Genomic DNA, 19,805 nt, shown 5'->3' on the forward strand with positions numbered 1-19,805 from the left:
CTGAGGGCTGATGGTTGCGAGAGACCTTTTCTGTAGTGAGAAGGTACACGTGCGTGGCCGGGCCTGTGAGGGGCGGTCAGCACCTTGCGGGCCCGGCGTCCAGCGGGGTCCTGAGGACTCGCCTGTATGTGCTTTGGTGGCACGTGGAGGCCGGGCTGCCCCAGCGCACCCGGTGCAGACCCTCACACTGTCTCTTTTGCAGCGAAGGAACTTCACCCTGGCCTTCCAGGCGGCGGAGAGCGTCGGCATCAAGTCCACCCTGGTGAGCCCCCGCCCCCAGTCCCGCCGGGCCCCTTTCTGTGAGGACGCGCGCTCCTCGTGAAGGGAGATGCCTGTGGGCGCCGTGTCCGGGCCCCTGGTAGAAATGGAGCAGGCGTCCAGCCTCTGAGGGGTGATGGGCTTAGACCAGAGGCCTCCGAGGCCCTGCCCAGCCCGAGAGCCTTGAGGCTGTGACGGGCCGGGAGGTGCCAGGGAACTCTAACCAGGCCTTCCCTTCTCTGCCAGGACATTAATGAGATGGTGCGAACGGAGCGGCCCGATTGGCAGAACGTGATGCTGTACGTGACGGCGATCTACAAGTACTTCGAGACCTGAGCACCCCCGACGGCCCCGGCCACAGGCACCACCAGCACCATTAGCTACGCCCATGAAGCTTTCAGCAACTCCAGGCGGCCCCAGCGTGCGAGCCTGCAGCCCAGGCCTCCAGGGCGGGAGAACTCGGGCCTGGGTGGCCAGGCTCCAAGCAGGCTCCTCCCCTTGACCTGTCCCGTCAGCGGTCAGCGTGGGCTCAGACGCCACGCATGCCCGTCGGCTGCTGAGTTTGCTCGGAAGAGAACGCTGAGCTGTGAGGCTGGGGCGTGTAAACCAAGGCGCGTGCACAGCTGCACGGGGAGGGCAGCTCCGGGGTAAAGCTTCCGCCAGCTCTGCCCCCAGGGCAGCTTCCTGCTCCGGCACCGAGTGGGCCCCGCTTGACGTGGGCTTGGTTTCCAGGGTGTCGCCCAGCAGCGGGGCGCAGGGCTGTCACGCCAGCGCCATGCAGTTCTCAGACGGAGCCGGCGGTGACGAAGTCGGGCTCCCCCGCCCTCTGCTGCCGCCGGGCCCCCAGCGCAGGAGACGACCGCTCCTCCGGCCTTGAAGGGGCGTGGAAGCTCAGCTGTGACCTAAAAGACCTGATCATAAGGAATTCTCTAGTTAAAAGACGTGGTTTTTCTCATGAGCAATATCGAGGGAAAGTAGCTCCTGTTGTGTTAGCACCAAAGTTACCTGGTTTCCTAAGCCTGGAGATGAAGCACAAACTGGACGTCAGCGTGGGGACGCGGCAGGAGAACACAGAACGGCTCCCAGGGGCCCGGGCGGCGGAAGGCGGTCACTCCGCGCTGCCTGCGTGCAGCCTCCTGGGCGGAACGGGAGGAAGTGCCTTAACTCCTGCGAGGGGAGCCGCCGCCCGGAGGCCCGGGCCCTGGCTGGGCAACGCTGGTCATGTCCCAGGCTACAGGCGGCCTTGCAACCGCCCTTCTGCAGTTTGAACCAAAGCCTTGCTCCCCCGGGCGTTCTGTCCTGTTGGCGCGACTCTGGGGGGACTCGGTCCTTCCTGGGACGGGGAGCCCAGGTCTCTGCAGGGGCGCAGCAGCCGGCGTCGGATGCACCTGTTAGCGCCTGGGAAGTCGCAGGGGAAGCAGGCTCGCTGCCCCAGCCACGCTGCCAGGAGGGGCCCACGGAAGGCCACCCGCCGGCCAGAGGGCCCGGGTCTGCATTCCAGCACGCTCTCCACCAGGAGCGGGGCGTGTCTGTAGCCGAGAAGAGAGTGATGGTGACGGAGCAGCTGGGCGTGTGTGCGGCTCGCTGGCCGGGTCACAGGTGGCTGTGAGTCTTGCCCTGGCTGCTTGGCTGCTGCCTGGGGAGCTTTCTGTAAGACGCCCCCATTGGGCTAAGAAAGGAGAAGCCGGGGCGCAGAGCCCAGCCCCTCGGACACGCAACCTTGAGTGGGCGCCTCCTGCCCGTCCTCCCGCCGGTGCTGCTCCTGGTGGCTCTGTGGACAGGCGATGCCGCGGGGCCTTCACCGCCCACCTGGGTCCTCCCCTTCCCTCACGGGCCTGTGGGCACCCGTGTCCGACTGCAGCCTGCGCGTTGTTATTCATGACATTGGGGGAGCCTCTGGTCCAACGAAGAGGAGACTTTCTTGGTCTGCAGTTCACACCTGCCCCTTCCCAGCCGGATGAGCCGGCCTGGCAGCTCAGGCAGCTCCTGCTGATGGGCTGTGCCCACGTGGCCAGCCGCATCCAGGTCATGCCCTGGGGCCAGTGGGAGGGCAGAGGGTGGCCAAGAGGAGGGTTGGCCCCAGGCCCGCCTGTCTGGGGGTCCACCGTCTCCCTGACAACAGGCCATGCAGGGGCACCTGGCCGGGCTGCCCACATCTGCATGTGGGTCTGCAGAAGATTCCAGAAGCGTGACTTCGTGCTTTTTTCCAATAGGATCCTATCACAGAGTGGTTCTGGGTGGTCACACGCCTAAGCGTGACCCTCAGGTGCCGTAGCCCAGCGGCGTCACAAGAAGCTTCCAGAAAGTCGTTTGCCTCGGTTCCTTCCGAGCATGAGCATCCCTGCGAAAGGGCCAGGGCTTGCGCTGGCGATGCTTTTACTTTGTTGTATTAAATGCTCTTAAATGTATTAAAGTTGTTGAAACATGTCAGGCTGGGCTTTCCTAGTGCACAACCTCCTGCTGCCCTCTGACCTCATGTGGGAGGGACCCCGGCCGCCTCCTGGGACTGGCTGAGGGGGGACCTGGGAGAAGCTGGGGCAGGTCGCACCCTGGGCTGCGCTGCACAGCCACGGCCTTGGTCGATGCCCAGGCCCAAGGTGGGGCCTGGCCCAGGTGAGTCGGGTCCTGAGACCCCAGGAGCACCAAGCTGTCCTGTGAGATGGGGGCCCGGCCTCAGAGAGAAACCTAGAGATCGACGATTATACCCCCAGAGGCACCCAACCAGTCAGGCCTTTTTCTCCTGCATCTTGCGTGGAATGATCACGGATCCGTGAGCACAGCCAGGAACGGCACCGCATCTCGGCACGGTGCACATGTCACACGCGTGACCCGCCTCCCACACTGCATGGTGACCCGGGGCGCCCTTCCTGGGCCTGCACCCCCTCCCCAGAGTCGGGGGTCCATCCGGAGGCCCAAACCCCACCACCTGAGTTGGGGGGTGACAGTGCTGTTGAGCCCGAGGTGGCCGGACTCCAGAACAGCGCCCCCATCCTGAGGTTGGGGCTGGGAGTGGGGGCACCGAGCCAGGACCGCGGGGCTCTGGCTCCTCGCCACCCCCTGGGCCAGGCTGTGGCTGCGACCAGGAGCTCGTGTGCACTTGGTGTGCCCAGCCATCCTGCTGGCCGTGCACGGAGTGGACCCGGTGGCAGCGGCAGAGGGGACCTCGCCTGCACCCGGGCAGTGGGGGCAGCACTGGCTGGCGTAGCTGATGCCCCTCGGGTGGGGGTGCCCCCCCCCAATACCTTCCTGTCGGGTGACTTCCTGGCCTCAGAGGTGGTGGTGCCCTCAGGCGACAGGTCACCTGGCTCCTGGCAGAGCTGACCCAGGGCTCCACTTCCTTCAACCTGACACTGCCCGCCCCAGGGCAGCACTTGTGGGAAAGGAATCCTTTTAACCTTGACTTAGGGAAGGTTCTAGGACCTTTTTGGGCCATGGCTTTGGTGAGTAAAAGCAGGAAGGCATTCCTCAGGGCGGAGAGAGATCCAGAAAGGACCCCACACCCTGTGCATCGCCTCAGACTGGGCGCGCGCTGTCCTGGTGGCACACAGCCAGCGCTGACCCCGGCCTCACCCGCCAGCCACACAGGTCTGCCACCAACACCGGTGACAGGTCAGGGCTGTTCCCACCTCTGCAATAGGGGAACCCCGAGAAGGGGTCTCCTGCTAGACTCTGCTCCCACCCCCCTGCTCTCTGAAGTGGATGGGGTGGGGCCTGGGGTAGGGGTGCAGGGGGGTGGGCCTGGGGGTGGCGGCTGCTGCCAGTGGTGTCGGGGCTCCTGCTCAGGGCCACCCTTCGGGTGTTGAGTAGAGGCCCCAGCAGGCACAGGGCTGTCCCTGCCCCCCACACAGCCCAGGCTAGGCCACGCCCCCGGCCTCAGTCTCCCATCTCCGCGGATGGATGCGCCTGGTTCGCCCCGGGCTCGGGGTTCCTAGTGGGGCTGCTGTTTGAGCCCCGAAGCCAGGATGGGCTGGAGCATCTTCCCTGGGCGGGGCTGGGGGAGCGAGGCTGGGGGTGGCCTTGCTCCTGAGGCTGGGCGCTGGGGAGCGTCTCGGGGGTGTCGCCTTCTCGGGGCTGCCTTAGTCTGGACAGCCCCCCCTGTGAGCCCCCCACTTCCTCAATCCCAGAGCCCCAGGAAGTGCCCGGGGCCCCTCCCCTTTGGAGAAGTTGGTCAGCACCCACCCGCGCTGGTCCTGGGTCTGGCATTTCTTTCTCCAGGAGGCGGCCCAGCTGGCCCTGCAGCAAACAATCCGGGGCCAGAGGCCACCCAGGTGCATCCTGGCCAGGAACAAAGGCCCCGGTGGGGAGGGGGCGGGGAGCCCAGCTGGCCCTGCCTGGCCCCAGGAGCCTGGCCTGGGCGGAAGGGCGGGTGCCCACAGCCTTCAGAGCCTGGGCTGGGGCCGGGCAGGGGCACCCCGTGCCCACCGAGGGGCAGCAGGCCTGTGTCCCCACCATCGGGGCTCCCTCTCTCCTGAGTCGGGCCCAGGGGAAGACCCCTGCACAGGGTCTCCGTCCGCCTCAGGACGGGGCACAGGGCTGGCGAGAGCGCAGCAAGACCAAGGTCGAGGAAGTGACCTCAAGGCTCTGTGCCAGGGTGCGGCCTCTCAGGCTCTGGGGGGCACAGCAGCAGGGGGTCCCCCAGGAGAGCCCTGAGCAGGTGTGAGTCAACCGTGCCCACGTCCACGTGTGTCTGCTTCCTGGCACCGCTGAGCCGGAGGGTCCCTGGGCAATGGCTACACCGGACCAGGTGTGTGACGGACAACACAGGACCAGGGGAGCAGCCCCTTCCCTATGGGGAGGGGCCTGGCTCTCCCTCCCGGGGACACGGGTTCTGGGGCCACTCTGGCATGAGGATACAGCTGCCCAGGCCTGGGGAACCCACACCGATGTGGGGGGCTGTCCACTGGGCCCCAGGGGGGAACGCTGAGGGCTTCGGCACTCTGGCCCCGAGGGTGGGGAATGGCCAGCATGGGGCAGGTGTGGCCTGGCCCCACGCGAGGTGGTCTGGGTGGGAAGGGCATTGGGCCCCAGAATGAAAATGGCGGGGAGAGCATCATTGGGCCCATGTGGGGGGGCGATGAGGGACAAGAGTGACCATGAGGTTGGCTGGGTCTCTGCCCCATGAGCCCCCATCGCCCCTTCCGGGCCCCAGGTGACGCGACACGCTGTGCCTCGCCTGCTTGTTGAGTTAGGACCTGAATGACTATGGGCCCAATCGGGGGGCAGGGGCTGTCCCCCGGTCGGCGTTTACCCTGCTCGGAGTCCCAGCAGCAGGGCCCCCAGCCGGTACCCCCCGGCCTGACGCTGGCTCAGGAGGTGCAGGGCAGAAGCAAACAGCCCACGTTACAGGGGAGGCGAGGCGGGGGGAGCCCACACAGGCAGCCCAGCCAACGCAGGGCAGTGTCCCCACCCGGGGCGGGGGTGCTCCCTCACGGGGTGAGCAAGAGCCTGGGGAGATAGGGGTGGCTCCTGCGGTCCCCCATCCCCCTCAATGGAGGGTGTGGGGGATGGTATATGCAGCTGGGACTCCACAAAGGCCTCGATGGGGGGGGGGGGGGGTGTTGGGACAGGGCCAGGCTGGAGGTCACAGGGCGGTCCCCATGAGAAAGAACACTGTCAGGCGAGGCCCCACCAGGTGTGTTGGGGCCCTGGCTTCTCCCCGTTTGCCCTCCTCACCCCTCCCCTGCCTCAGAGGGAGGGCCCACGGGACATTCATGGAGGGCGACCTGGCCCCATGGGCACAGGCGCCAGGCACAGCCCCGGAGCTGCCAGGGGACCAAGGCTGCCAGGAGTCAGGGCAAGTGGTAGGCACAGTCCAGGCTCCGGCTCCAGATGTGCGGCCAAGCGCCTGCACCCCACTTCCCACCTGCTGGCTCCTCCCAGCCGCTGTGCAGGGACATCCCCTGGCCTCAGGCCTGGGGTCCAGCGGCCCTGGGCAGGCCCCTCCGCCCTGGCCTCTCCCTGGGACCCTGTCGCCCAGGACAGTCAGTGCAGCGTCCTGCAGCCCTGGGCCACCAGCGCGCAGCTGTCAATGCCTCGGCCACTCCAGTCTCCAGAGGCGAGGGTCAAAGGTCGTCCCTTGCTCGCTGGGCTGGGGCCGGATGTGAGGTGGTTGCGATTTGCAGTCTCCAGGACATGGGCCTGGGGCTTGCAGGGGGCGCGGGGGTGGGGGTGGGGGGGCACCTCTCCTGGCCCCAGGGTCGCGATCGGAGCAGAAAGTGACTCTCCGCCCTTTGCTCCGGGACCTGGGCGCGGAGGGGCCCTTGGAAACGGGGGCCAGAGGCATCCTCTGAGCCGAGGGGCCACCCCCACCTACACCCCAGCCCAACGAGATTCGGGGAGCGAGGGCCAGGCTGGGGGGCAGGCGGGGGCGTCCCGAGGCCCCGAGCTGGGCGGGGAGGCGGGGCGGCCTCCAGGCCACGGAAGGGTGTCGGAGGAGCGGGCACTGGGGAGGGGATGGCACAGGCACCCCGCCAGCAGGACTGCGGGGCCTCCAGGGGGGAGAGCGTGGGCCTCGGGCGGGGCGGGGCGTCTGGGGCCGAGACACGTCGCAGGGGCGCGCGTGTGGCGCTGGCGGAGCCGACGGCGCCCCGAGGAGCAGGCCGGGCTCCCCTGTGGCATCGCCGGGCTTTCGGGCGGCGGCACCGCCCCCCATTCCCCCCGCGATTGGGGCCTCGGTTTCCCCGCGCGGCGGGCGGGGCGGGGACAGCGCAGCCTCGGAGACGCCTGCAGGGGGCGCCCGTGAGCGGCGCGGCCGGAGCCGGAGCCGAGCGGCAGCCGAGACAGCGGAGCGGCGCGCAGCGGCAGGTCAGCCGGGTCCGGGTCCGGGGTCCGGGGTCCGGGTCCGGGGTCCGGGGTCCGGGGTCCGAGGGTCGCGGGCGGCGGGGCCCGGGGCTGTCGGGGCTGCCAGGCGGGGGCAGGGCCAGCGGCTCTGGTCCCACCCACTTGGGTGCCCGCCGCTCCGACCTCCCCACCCGCCGCCGGGAGGGAGCCCGCGGGCTGGGGTCCGGGTGGCGGGTGCGGGCGGCTGCGGGTCGCACACCCTGAGCCCTCGGGCGCCCCGACTGTCGGGACGGTGCGCGGCGGAGGCGGGCGGACGGGCGCGGGCCCCGGGCGGCGCGGCACCGGGTCGGCGTCCGGACCCGCCGGTGACGGGGAGCCGCCCTCGGTCCGTCCGGGCGCCCGGCCGGGGCTGGGGGCGCAGAGCGCGGCTCGGGGCGGGCGGGCGGGACGCGGGACTGTCGGGAGGCGGCGCTGTCGGAGGGGGCGCCGTGGGCACCCGCCGGGCACCCCGCACGCCCGGGGCGGCGAGAAAGCGGAGCGTGGGCCCGTCCCGTGAACGGGGTGGCGGGGACCGGACTTCGGGGTCCAGGAGGGGCCGGGGCGGGTGGGTGGGGGCGCGCCCTGGACGCTGCCCGGCGGAAGGGGGATGACGGCGGTGGGCATGGGGCAGAGCCCACTGAGTCCCGGCGTGGCCCCGCTTCCCTTCCACTCCCCCGACTGCGATGGGGGTCGGGCTCCCACATCGGGGCTGGGGCCGCGGCCGGGGGAGAAGCCAGAAGCGGGGAGGGGGTTCCCCCTCCCCAGGCCCGTCCACCCGGGGTCCTGAGCTCCCCTGGCCCCTGCTGTGCAGCCCACGCTGCACCCCAGTCTGTCACCTCTACGCCCCCAGTCTGTCACCTCTGCGCCCCCAGTCTGTCACCTCCGCGCCCCCAGACTGTCACCTCCGCACCCCCAGACTGTCACCTCTGACCCCAGAGCTGTCCTGTCGGCTCCAGGGCGGACAGGAGCTCTGGGCACAGTGGCCGGGAGGGTGCGGGGTCTGGGGCTGCCGGCCTGGTGCCCCCTGGGGACTGGTGTGCGACCTCTCTGGTGCTGGCCCCTGAAGGGCAGGTCCCCCCTCCTGGTCCCGCAGCCCGGGAGCTCCTCAAGGACAATGGCTGCTCCAAGGACAACCAGTGGACCCGAGAGCTCGCCGCCCCCACCTGGGTCACTGCCCGCCCCCCCCCCCCATCCCGTCTTCTCAGGAGCAGCCTCGCCAGGCGGAGGGAGAGCCGGGCATGGCCGCGGGGCCGGGGCGGCGGGCAGACCAGGGGCAGGGGCTGTGCTTGCCCTGGGCCCGTGGGGGGGGGGGGGGCTGTGAGCCTCGTAGGGTCAGCGACAAGGGTCGCTGCCAGCGGGACCTGTGGCGTCAGGGCCTGGCACCCCGCGAAGTTCAGGGTCCCCGGTGGCCCGGACAGTGCCCGCTGTGTAGACCAGTGATGGCGAACCTATGACACGCGAACTCATTTTTTTGGTTGATTTTTCTTTGTTAAATGGCGTTTAAATATATAAAATAAATATCAAAAATGTAAGTCTTTGTTTTACTCTGGTTGCAAATATCAAAACATTTCTCTGTGTGACACGGCACCAGAGTTCAGTTAGGGTTTTTCAAATGCGGACACGCCGAGCTCAGAAGGTTGGCCGTCGCTGGTGTAGACGGCGGGTCTGCAGGGACCTCGCCCGGAGGAGCTGGAAACGCCGTCCCGCCGACCTAGGCGCCCGGCTGGTCAGCATCAGTTCAGACGACGCTGGAAGGTGTGCGCCCGGAGGGAGGGGGCGGGGGCCAGACCGACTGCGGGCGTGGAGGACGGGTGGGGAGAGGTTTGGGGGGGGTCAGGGGTGCTGAGTTGACCGCAGAGTCAGGTGCCCAGTTACCAAAAGGGATGCGTCCTCGCCCCCGGGAAGGGGTCTGGGCCGGGGAAGCGCTGGCGGCCACCGGAGGGAGGGCTGCTGGGCGGTGGGTGCCCGGGGCGGTGGGTGCTCGGCCTCAGGGCGGCTGGCGATGGCGGGGGAAGGAGATGAGCAGGAGCTGGGGCTGGGGTGGGAGCGGAGCCCTCAGGAGCCTGGTCTCTGGTCCGGGCGGGGGCCCTGCGTGGGGAGGGGCGGTGAGTGGTGGGAGGTCCCCAGCCCACAGTCCGGGGAGGGCCCGGGCTTGGCAGCCATGGAGCCTGCGGGGACAGGGGTCTGGGCGGAGGGAAGAGCAGCCTTCCCCCTCCGCAGGGAAGGGGCCCAGCTTTCCCGGCCCCGGCCTTCCCTGCCACACGGGGCCGTGTTCTCTGCCTGGACGCCCCCCCTTCCCTGTCCTCCCAGGCCAGCGATGCCTCTGCTCGGAGAAGCCGGCCAGGCCCCTTTGGGCCCACACCCCTGCGGGCCGGCCTGGGCAGGATGGCCGGGCAGGGGCTGTGCTCCCACCTCCTCCTGTCGGCAGCCCAGCGGTCACCTTGGGGGGGGGGCAGCATCACCTGGTGAGAGCCTCGGGGTCTGGGCCGGGGTCTCCGCCCTTGGCCCTCGGGGCTGCTGTCTGGCCCCCAAGTGGCCTCTGCAGACTGTGTGGGGTTCGAGGGTCCGGGTCCGTGGAGTGGGCCAGACGGCACCTGGCACTGCCCCTTCCGCAGCCCAGCTTCTGCTAGCTCCCTCCCCCCCCCCCTGGCTCCTCTCCAGGCACCTCAGGGCCCATCACCCTGCCCTTAGTTCCTTCCAGGGAGGCCTGGGTGTGTGCCCACCCCCGCCCCCAGCCGCACAGAGGGGAAGGGTCTCAGGGGTGGACCATGGGTGGGGCCCCGTCTGGGCTCCTCCCACCACAGGGTGGGCACCCAGCACCCTGTGCTGAGGACTGGCCCCTCGGAGGGGGTGTCAGGTGAGGCAGCCAGGGACGGGGTGAGTGGCCACCTCAGGCTGGGATGAGGGGGCCTGCAGCCTCTCTGGCATCTGGCCTGGACATGGGGGGTTGGGGGGACTCTGGGTGCCCAGTGGGGAGAAGGGAGCTGGGGAGGCCCTGCGCCCTGAGGGCTGACAATGGGGCGTCTCCTCGGAGGCCAGGCTCCGTGCAGGGGGCTGAATGCCCGCCCTGTTCCTGCCCACATCCTGCCCCTTGGGGCTGAGCACAGCCACCACACACCCAAGGGGCTGTGGGGGAGGAGGCACCCCTGGGTGCCTGCGCGGGGACCAGGCCCTGCCTGCACCGAGTTCCTGAAGTGGGAGCCACCAGCAGCCCTGCAGGGAGGGAGGGAGGAAAGAGGCGACCGTACTTGGTGGCTGCTCACACCGCCAAGACCAGGAGGGTCAGGGGTCAGGGGGCCCCCAGGCCCTAGGGTTCTGGGCGTCAGGGCAGGGCCGGCAGGTGGCTGTGGTTGGGAGCAGGAGCCGAACTGCCTGTTGCCCTCTGCACCCTCCCACGCAGCCCCCCGACCCTGTCGCTGCTCCTCGACCTGCCTTCCCTGTCCCACGACTCTCCTGGGGACTCCGTCGCCTGGTGAGGTTCCGTGAGTTTCCCAGGGCGGCCCCAGGGCGGCCGTCAAACCCCACCTGCCCCGGAGCGCGTGCTCCCTGCCTCCGTCCCTCCAGCATTCGCTTCTGAGATGAACGTCTGGCTGTGAGACGAAGACGTGGTGCTGTTTCGTGGTCACATACACCTGTCTCATTTCTGCCCGCCCATCCGTAGTCCTCGGGCTTGGTTATGAACGCTGTTCCTTTCTTTATGTCTTTGACAATCCTCAGTGTCTTGGGCAATCGCCAGGGTGGCCGCTGGCCCTCAGGACACTCTCTTGGGGCAAATCCTTCGTCAAGGCCCCCTCCTGTCGGCTCAGGGCCCTGCTGGCACCAGGCTCAGCAGCAGGTGGCACAGGGCTCCCGGGGGCCAGCGGCTGCCTGGCGCTGAGTAGGTGCTTGGGAAACATCTGGGAGGAGAAGGTGGCACCGGAGTCCGAGGCCGGGACGTGGGAGCCCGGGAGTGGGCCCAGTGTGGCTGCGCCAGGTCTGAGTCGCCCGCGGGGCTCAGGCTGCCCTTAGCCGCCCCCAGGTCAGAGGTGTGGGGCCAGCAGGCTCCGGGGGCACCGCCACCATCTGGCTTGTGGACAGAAAGCCTCGCTAGCCCGACACACAAGGAGCCAGAATTGGGCCGGGAAAGATGTGGGTTTTGATTAAGTGGAGTTTTCATTAAAGCCGCCAGGCCAGCGAGGGCGAGGAGGGAGGCGGGACGCCGAGGTGGCCTCCCCCGGGCGGTCCTTCCGTGGCTCCTGCACGTGCGCGGGCATGTGCTGTGCGTGGGACAGCGCCTGACCCCCGCGCCGGCCCCAGCGAGGGACCATCGCGGGGAAATGAGACGTGATTAATATTCACTTTCCCCTCCCGGCTAGAGCAGAGGCTGGAGGATTGCTTAGACGGACAGAGCCACCACGAAGCCCACCCAGCCCCTCCCCACGCCCCGGCCCCCCTGCAGCCCCGGGGGTGGGGCGGGGAGGCCTGGGAAGGGAGGGGAGCGAGAGGGCCCGGAGGCCCCAGGAACTCCCCGCTGCTGTTTCCCGGCCAGTTCCACCCGGTTACGCTCACAGTTACGCTCACGGTGAGGCCGGGCGAGATGGGGTTCGCGGGACAGTGAACACACAGGACCCGGCGCCGCCAGGCTGCACGGAGGGCTACGGGGGGCTGGGGTACAGCCCTTTGTCCAGGCAGGCGGCCCCTGCCACAGCTCAGGGTGCGGGGCCTGGGGGCTGGAGACGCGTCTCAGACGGACTGGCCGTGGGCAGTGACTGCTGGTTCCTGCCGGTGACGTAGGAGTCGCCATAACTGGCCTTAATCGGAGCGTTTACACCACAAACGTCTAGTAAAGGCCAGTCACGGCACCTCCTCCCCCAGGCCTTCCCTCGGGGCCCTGGTGGTCCCTGCCCGCCTCCGCCTCCCCCACTTCCCCCCCACCCCCCAGCCTCCGGCTCCGTGCTGTGCTCACACTGGGAGAGCCTGGTCCAGCGATGCCCAGGGTGCCCGTTGTCCAGGCCAGCCTCGCCCGGCCCTCTGTGGGAAGGATGGGGGCGACCAGCCGTGCGAAGGGGCGGCCTTTGAGGGCCCAGCTGGAGGGGCGTGTGGTGTGTTTTTAGCTCCTGGCAGGGTTGGCCTGGGCCAGAGGATCTGTGGCCTCCAGGGAGACTTGGGGTGGGGGCCCCGGGCCTGTGGACAGCAGGAAGGGTGTTGGTACCAGTGCTGCTCAACACGGCAGCCAGACACAGAGGGGCCGGGGGGGGGGGGGGAGACCCTGAGGACTGCGGGGGGGGGTACGCAGGGTGGCATGGGGCCGCTGGGCAGAGGGCTGGGAGTCAGCCTGGCATCCAGGGCAGGGGCCGAGGCTGGGACTGGGCAGCAGGCGTCAGCTCCTAAGAAATGTGGGGCGTGCTTTGGCCGGTGGGTGGCCGGTGGGTGGCCTGTGGGTGGCCGGTGGGTCGGTGCTGGTCCGTCATCTGGATCCCGCGGTTCCTGGAGGAGAGGGACTCCTCGGCCCATGTGCAGGGGGCTGCAGGCTTCCAGCCTCCTGTCCGGGCTGGCGGCAGGCGCTGCCCGTGCACACCTGGGCCCAGGGGAGCCGGGACTGGAGGGGGGGTGGTTGGCATAGAGGGGACCCCACGAGCCTACATACGTGTGACCGGGTGAGACAGAGGCGGTGGGAAGAGGCACTGGCTCAGGGGGTCCACTGGGCGTTGGGTTGGGGGTACCGAGCCCCCTGCCTCTGCTTCGGGGGTCAGTGACCCTCACATGGCCGTGGCCTTCCGACGCCGGGAAGCCCTTTCAGAACTGTATTTCCTCCTCCTAGAATCAGGGGCGAGCGCTGACGTGGCCCCGAGGCTCTGCGGGGTCCACCCTCCGCACGTTTCTTGTCCACAGTCTCCCGCACGTCCTGGCTGGGCCCCCTCTCTGCCAGGCGCCCAACGCGGCACCGCCAGGCAGCGAGCAGGTTGGGGAGCGGGCGTGGGAGGAGGGAGGTGAGCTGCTGCCCCGCCCCACGTGCAGGCAGCGGGCGGGGGCTGCAGGGGCGGCTCCCGGGGGGGCCTGCTCCACCCCCTGGGGCGGCAGGAGGGCTCAGCTGCTGCGGGGGGTACAGGACCAGACAGCCCCGCTCCTTCCAGGGAGCACAGGCCTCCAGCTGCTCCGACCTGGGCCGTGCGGGGAGGGAGTGCCAGGCCGGCTGAAAGGGAAGGTGGGGGCCTGGGAGCGCGGGGGTGGGGGGCGGTGAGGGGGCCTCTCTGGGCGGCTGTAGGGGGGCAGCGAGCTCAGGGACCAGGGACTCACAGGCTGCCATGGGTTTGAGAAGCTCAGGTGAGGGACGAACGTGTGTGACTTCACTTTGAAAGGTTCCGCTCGCTGGGCTGAGGCCTCTGGGGGGAATACAGCGGGGCCCCCCCCGCACCCCCGCAGCGGCCCAGCCCCTCACGAGGTCTCTCCCCTGCAGGTGCTGGGGGAACCCTGACGCCGAGCTGAGCGAGATGCCGCCGGAACCCCCGGGGGCGGCCTGGTTCCTGGGGACGCCGAGTCAGCCGCGCAGAAGCCCTTAGGGAGCCCCCCAGGCGCGCTCGGGGCTCCTGCGGGGGGCGGGGGGGGGGCGCGGGGCCTGGGCGCCGGCTGCGCTGCAGCGATGGACCGTGAGCTGGCCCGGCCCGCGTGCTCGCCGCCCCCGTGCGCCCGCAGCCATGTCCGGCATGGACTCCTCGGTGTACATCGTGGTGGAGCTGGCCATCGCCGTGCTGGCCGTGCTGGGCAACGTGCTGGTGTGCTGGGCCGTGTGGCTCAACAGCAACCTGCAGAACGTCACCAACTTCTTCGTGGTGTCGCTGGCGGCGGCCGACATCGCCGTGGGGGTCCTGGCCATCCCCTTCGCCATCACCATCAGCATCGGGTTCTGCTCCGTCTGCCACAGCTGCCTCTTCCTCGCCTGCTTCGTGCTGGTGCTCACGCAGAGCTCCATCTTCAGCCTCCTGGCCATCGCCATTGACCGCTACATCGCCATCCGCATCCCCCTCCGGTGAGCGCCTGGCGCAGAGGCGGCCGGGCCCGGGTCTGGCTGGTGCCGGTGGTCGGGGTGAACCCACGGTCGGGGTTTTGTCTGTGGGGTCAGTGTGTGGAGGTGACAGGGCCACGGAGCTCCACCTGGGGCTGCCCCGGGCTTGGCACGTCGGCAGCAGGCGTACCGATCTAGCTGGTCCCTGTGGGCACCGGGCACCCTGGCCCTTCCCAGACTCGCCTGGGGGAGGAGGCCGCCGTGCTCCGCTGGTGGCAGAGGAGCGTGGCCCAGGCCTGGGCAATGTGCTCACACAGTTGGGGGGCGGGGAGGGGGCACCCCGGGAAACCACAGGATCTGAGCTAGAAGCCTGCCCCCTCCGCCAGCTCAGGTCTGAAGTCTGCACTGGAGGAGAATGACCCGGGAGGGGAAGTAATGGCCGGAGGCTGCAGGAGTCATTTGCATATGAACCTCTATGCAAAGTCTGTGCTCCTGGGGCCACCAGTGTGTGTGTGTGTGTGTGTGTGTGTGTGTGTGTGTGTGTGTGTGTGTGTGTGTTGGGGGAACCAGCCTGTGCGTGGGGGAGGAGGGGGAGCTGGCGGAGGGGTTTCACGGTGAATCTTTTGTGAAGGGACTCCAGTCACGGTGCTAGGGAAGACTCCGGGAGGCTGTGTTTAAGGGTGGCCTCCATCTCCCCAGCCAGGGATGCGGCTGGAAGTGTCCTCCCGCCTGGGGGCCTCCTGCCACCTCCCTGCCCCTGGCTCCCGGGAGGTCTCGGAGGATGGGGGCACCCCAGCCCCAAGCAGGTGGGGCGTCGGCGGGAGCAGGAGGAGCGGCTGGATGAGCAAATGGAAAGTTAGTGTCGAGCCCAAGGGGGCCCTCAGCGGTCATTTCCTCTTCTTTTCTGGACTCCCAGGGAAGAGGCCAGCTCGGGGCCACACCGCGTGCGAGGCGAGCGGGCAGCACAGCTGGGCCGGGGCCTGGGAACCAGCAGGCCTGCCACCCACTGCGACTCCGTCCTTGGGGAGCTGGTGGCCCTGGTCCCCCGGAGCCCGCCCCAGCTCAGCGTTCCTGTCCCCCAGCTCAGAGGAGAGCGGGCAGCCTCGTCACGCGGCTCAGATGAGGAGAGGACTGGCCGTGTGGCCCAACAGGAGGCTGCGCCAGGAGAGCCCAGGACCCTGGTCCAGCTAGAGGGCCGGCCTCAGTCAGGGCAGCATGCAGCGTCCAGGCCGCGAGGGTGGCTCCAGACCAGGGCGGGTCTGTGGGCTCCCAGGTGGACGGAGAACGGAGTGTTGGCTCTCACTGCAGGTCAGGCTGCGCGTGGGCTGGGCCTGGCCGGGCCTGATGGGAAAGCCCAGCCTCACTTTCACTCCCCGCCCCCCCCCCGCCCCCGCCAAGGGCAGCAGCAGGCGAGAGAGCGAGGCTGTGGTCGCCACGGAAGGGCCCTGGCTGCCTTTTCCTGCTCCTGGTTTCTGGGGTAGGAGGAGGGGATGTGCTGTGTGACCCTGGAAAGTCCGCTGTCCCCCTCTGGGCCGTGTCCTCGTCTGTAAGAGGGACAGGCCTCTCTGATCTGAGCTCACAGAGGGGGTGAGGGTCCAGGGAGCGGCCGAGGGGTGAGCCCCGGGGGGCGGGAGGGGGTTCGGCTGTTTCTTGAGCTGCGGGAGGTTCTGAAGGGGCCCTGGATGGAGCATGAACCTGCCCCACGCCCTCCGACTCCCACCACCTTCCGAACAGGCCCTAGCTCCGCCCACACCTGGGCCTTTGCGCTCTGCCCGCCCCGCAGAAGGCCCAGGTGGGGCTCCTGGTCCTTGGTGCCCACAGAGGTGAGGAGGGGCTGCTCCGCCTTCCCCTGGGGCAGAGAGTGCACGGCTGCCTTTGACCCCCGTGGGCACTGTGGCCGCTGGGCTGGGGTGACCCTCCTGGGCAGAGGCCGGGGGAATGAGCCTGTGGGCTCGGCCAAGCAGAGGTGGTGGAGCAGGCAGGCAGGGGTGGGCGGGGCCAGCCCAGGGCTCCCAGTGTAGGGCAGATGCACATGGAGCCCCCTGGAACTCAGGGGGTACTCTTGGATCATGGGGTGAGCCCTCCCTGTGGGTAACGAAGCCCCCAGGAAGGGGCAGCTGTGAGCTGGGAGACCATGGAGGCAGCGGGTCCTCCGCCCGCTTCCTGACCCCTCTGGGCTCCCTCCCCTGGGTGGTCCCATCACCCCTCCCCCAGGCGATCCCCGGTCCCCACCACGGTAGGCCCAAGAGGCCGCCATGTGACGCTCTAAGTCCAGCGGCTGTGGCAGGTGGGTTCAGCCACTGTCCCCTTTGGGCCAAATTCTGCTCCGTTGTCCCCTTTGGGCGAGTGCTGCTCAGCTCCTGGGACCTGGGCCAGGGCCTCAAGCCGAGGGCTTTCTTTGGAACAAAATGAACCTGGTGGTTTTAAACATGAGTAACGCCTGGAGCACTAACACAGCCTGAGGAACAAAAGGGTGGAACTGCCCCGCCCCGCGCCCCCTGGCCCTTCCGGAAGCAGCTCCGCTGGGCAATGCCGTTTGTCTCTGTCCCCACGAGGGCCTTCCTTTGCGGTCACAGTGGACAGACCAGAGCTGTCCAGCCCGTGTCCCGGAGCCTCAGGCCGGGCCCGCATCCCAGGCTCCCTCCTGCCTGCTGTCGCGAGGCTCCCTCCCTTCCCAGCAGCTCCCCTTCTGTCATTGCCTCGGCTGCAGGCGGGCAGCGGGCGGGCAGCTGCTGGAGAACCAAGAGCAAATCCCCCAAGCAGGTGGCCTCCAGGGCCCTCCACACCATCCCCATCACGGCTCATTTCTGCTTGATTGCCTCCAATGACCGGAAGCTCACTACCGCCTGGGGCGGCCCATTTCTCCCGTGAGCAGCTCAGCCTAGACGCTCTTGCCTGGAGCCTCGCTGTCATCAGCCTCCCTGGGATTCCACCCACTGATCCTACATCCTGCGGGGGGGGGGGGGGGGGGCAGTGCTTCAGGCCTCGGCCTCTTAGTCCCACTTCACAGCTGAGGAAACTGAGGCTAGAGAGGCAGAATGATGGGAGCGCACTGGCGCCAGCGCCCAGGGAGGGACACACTTTCCTCGGGAAAATGTTAACACGAACGGAGCCCGCACGCAACGTGGTTATGTGGGACAGTATTCGCGGCGGGCGGACGGAAACGGGGCCGGGCACAGAGCCAGGGCGTGGAAGTCTTAGCTGCCGAAAGACAGGAAGAGCCGGTGACTTTGGATGTGCGGCCCCAGAGCACGAGAGCGGGGCAGGCTGGGTTCTCGGTAGACACGGCGCGTCCCCGCTGAGGGGCCGGGAGCCCCGGGGAGCGGCCCTGCGGCGACTGTGTGCGTTCAGAACGGGTGTCGTTTCCGAACCCACCGACTTGCCCTGGCCTGAGTGGCCTCTGGATTCCGGAACATCCACCGCAAGTCCATTGCCCTCCCTGGGCCGCGGTGTCCCCACCTGTGAAACGAGGGCCAGAGGAGAGGTCTGAGGCCACCAGGTACTTGTTTCCTTCATGTGAATCAGCTGACAAAACGGAAGCCATGGGGCCCCGGCCGGCGTGGCTCCGTGGTAAGCGTCGACCTGTGAACCAGGAGGTCCCGGTTCGATTCCCGGTCAGGGCACAGGCCCGGGTGGCGGGCTCGATCCCCAGTGTGGGGTGTGCAGGAGGCAGCCGATCCATGATTCTCTCTCATCACTGGTGTTTCTATCTCTCTCTCCTTCTACCTTCTTCTCTGAAATCAATGAAAATATATTTTTATAAAACACGCGGAAGCCATGGGAGATTTCACCCCGAAAATCCGCTGTCCAGCCCGTCCTGGGACCCGGCCGCGCTGGGCACCCATGTTGCATGGCAGGGCGGGGGGGCCGGGCGGCACTGGCTGCCCCCTGGACACCCTGCCCCCCAGTCCTCACTTATTCATTTCCTCCGACCAAACCGATGCGGTCCCAGGACTACTTGTCATGCTGTCGATCATCACCTGGACGTCTGTGCAGTGGTTGCCTTTCGGGGGGCGGGGGGCTGCTCTCCCGCAGCCTCCAGGGGGGAACCTGAGGCCGGAGGCGGGAAGTGGCTGGGGTCCCTGATGCTGGTCTCCCCTCCGCAGGTACAACGGCCTGGTGACGGGCGCCAGGGCCAAGGGCATCATCGCCGTCTGCTGGGTGCTGTCCTTCGCCATCGGCCTGACGCCCATGCTGGGCTGGAACAACTGCCGCGGGCCCCGCGAGAACCGCACCCACTCGCAGAAGTGCAGGGAGGGCCAGGTGTCCTGCCTCTTCGAGGACGTGGTGCCCATGAACTACATGGTCTACTACAACTTCTTCGCCTGCGTCCTGGTGCCCCTGCTGCTCATGCTGGGCATCTACCTGCGCATCTTCCTGGCGGCGCGGCGGCAGCTGAAGCAGATGGAGAGCCGGCCGCTGCCGGGCGGGCGCACGCGGTCCACGCTGCAGAAGGAGGTGCACGCCGCCAAGTCGCTGGCCATCATCGTGGGGCTCTTCGCCCTCTGCTGGCTGCCCCTGCACATCGTCAACTGCTTCACCCTCTTCTGCCCCGGGTGCGGGCACGCCCCGTCCTGGCTCATGTACCTGGCCATCATCCTCTCGCACTCCAACTCCGTGGTGAACCCCTTCATCTACGCCTACCGCATCCGCGAGTTCCGCCAGACCTTCCGCAAGATCATCCGCAGCCACGTCCTGCGGCGGCGGGAGCCCTTCAAGGCGGGCGGCCCCAGCGCCCGGGCCGGGGCGGCTCAGGGCGGTGACGGGGAGCAGATCAGCCTGCGCCTCAACGGCCACCCCCCTGGGGTGCTGGCCAACGGCAGCGCCCCCCGCCCGGAGCGGCGGCCCGACAGCTCGGCTCTGGGGCTGGTGAGTGGACGGGGTGCCTGCGGGTTCCCTGGGGACACGGGCCTCCCTGACGTGGAGCTCCTCGGCCACGAGCTCGGGGGGCCGTGCCCGGACTCCCCCGGCCTCGAGGGCCCCCTGGACCGGGACGGAGCAGGCGTGTCCTGAGGAGCCACTGCGCTGGCCCCTTCCCCCGGGAAGGGACTCTTGCTCTTCCTGGTGGGGGTGTGACTGCGCCCAGACCTTCCCTTCCCGGGCTGGTTCCCCGTGGCCCAGGGGGGAGCCTGGCTGGCGCAGCCCGAGGCCCGGCAGGCGGGTTTGGAGTCCGAGAGCAGGTGTTTCATGTGGGGAGACCCTGTGCCGGCCAGGAGCGCAGCATCGGAGCGTCTTGGGTCTGGTCCCCACGCGAAGGGCCACCTCGTCGCTGTCTCTGCAGAGCAGGCCGCGGGCCCGGAGGCTGGGGCGTGGCTCCGAGGGGCCCTGCCTCCCCCCCTCCCCGGACTCTCCGAGGGTTTGGGAGCTGCTCTGCCTGAAAGTGGTGTTTGACTCTGTTTTCCAGGAGAAAATTTTAAGTGTGAAGATACCCCGTTTATTTTATTATTGTCCCTCGCTGTCGTCAGTCCTGCTGCTCACCTGGCACCAGGAGTCGGCCCCGGGGAGCCCTGGGCGGCCCTCTCCCCCCCGGATGGCCCAGAGCCATCTCCTGGGGTGACGAAGCTGGGCCGAGGACGGGGCGTCGCGATGGAGCCGGCAGGGGCTGGGGGAGGTCCGGGCTGGCCTGCGTGGGGGGCCGGGGAGGCTCCGCCGGCCCAGGTGGAGGCCCGCACTGCCTTTCCCTCCGAAGGGAGTGTCTTTTTCTGAGATAAAATAAACATTGAGCCAGTTGTGTTTTAAGCCTGTC

General features: G+C 68.6%; 2 protein-coding genes across 4 annotated transcripts in view; both read left to right on the forward strand.

The window, feature by feature from the left end:
* The window catches only part of SPECC1L (sperm antigen with calponin homology and coiled-coil domains 1 like), a 55,669-nt gene extending 52,986 nt beyond the window's left edge, over positions 1–2,683 (forward strand). For all 3 annotated transcript variants that reach the window (XM_059676568.1, XM_059676567.1, XM_059676569.1), the window contains 2 exons: positions 203–262; positions 505–2,683. In XM_059676568.1, coding sequence (XP_059532551.1) covers positions 203–262; positions 505–594 — 150 coding nt within the window. In that variant the 3' untranslated portion in view covers positions 595–2,683. The remainder of the gene's footprint in view (positions 1–202; positions 263–504) is intronic.
* Positions 2,684–6,850: 4,167 nt separating this feature from the next.
* ADORA2A (adenosine A2a receptor) lies at positions 6,851–19,805 on the forward strand. Its single transcript, XM_059676103.1, has 3 exons — positions 6,851–7,062; positions 13,514–14,083; positions 18,166–19,805. The coding sequence occupies exons 2-3, from the start codon at positions 13,752–13,754 to the stop codon at positions 19,070–19,072; spliced, it is 1,239 nt and encodes a 412-aa protein (XP_059532086.1). The 5' UTR covers positions 6,851–7,062; positions 13,514–13,751; the 3' UTR covers positions 19,073–19,805.

The sequence above is a fragment of the Myotis daubentonii genome, chromosome 19 (genome assembly GCF_963259705.1).
Source record: "Myotis daubentonii chromosome 19, mMyoDau2.1, whole genome shotgun sequence".
Classification (NCBI taxonomy): Eukaryota; Metazoa; Chordata; class Mammalia; order Chiroptera; family Vespertilionidae; genus Myotis; species Myotis daubentonii.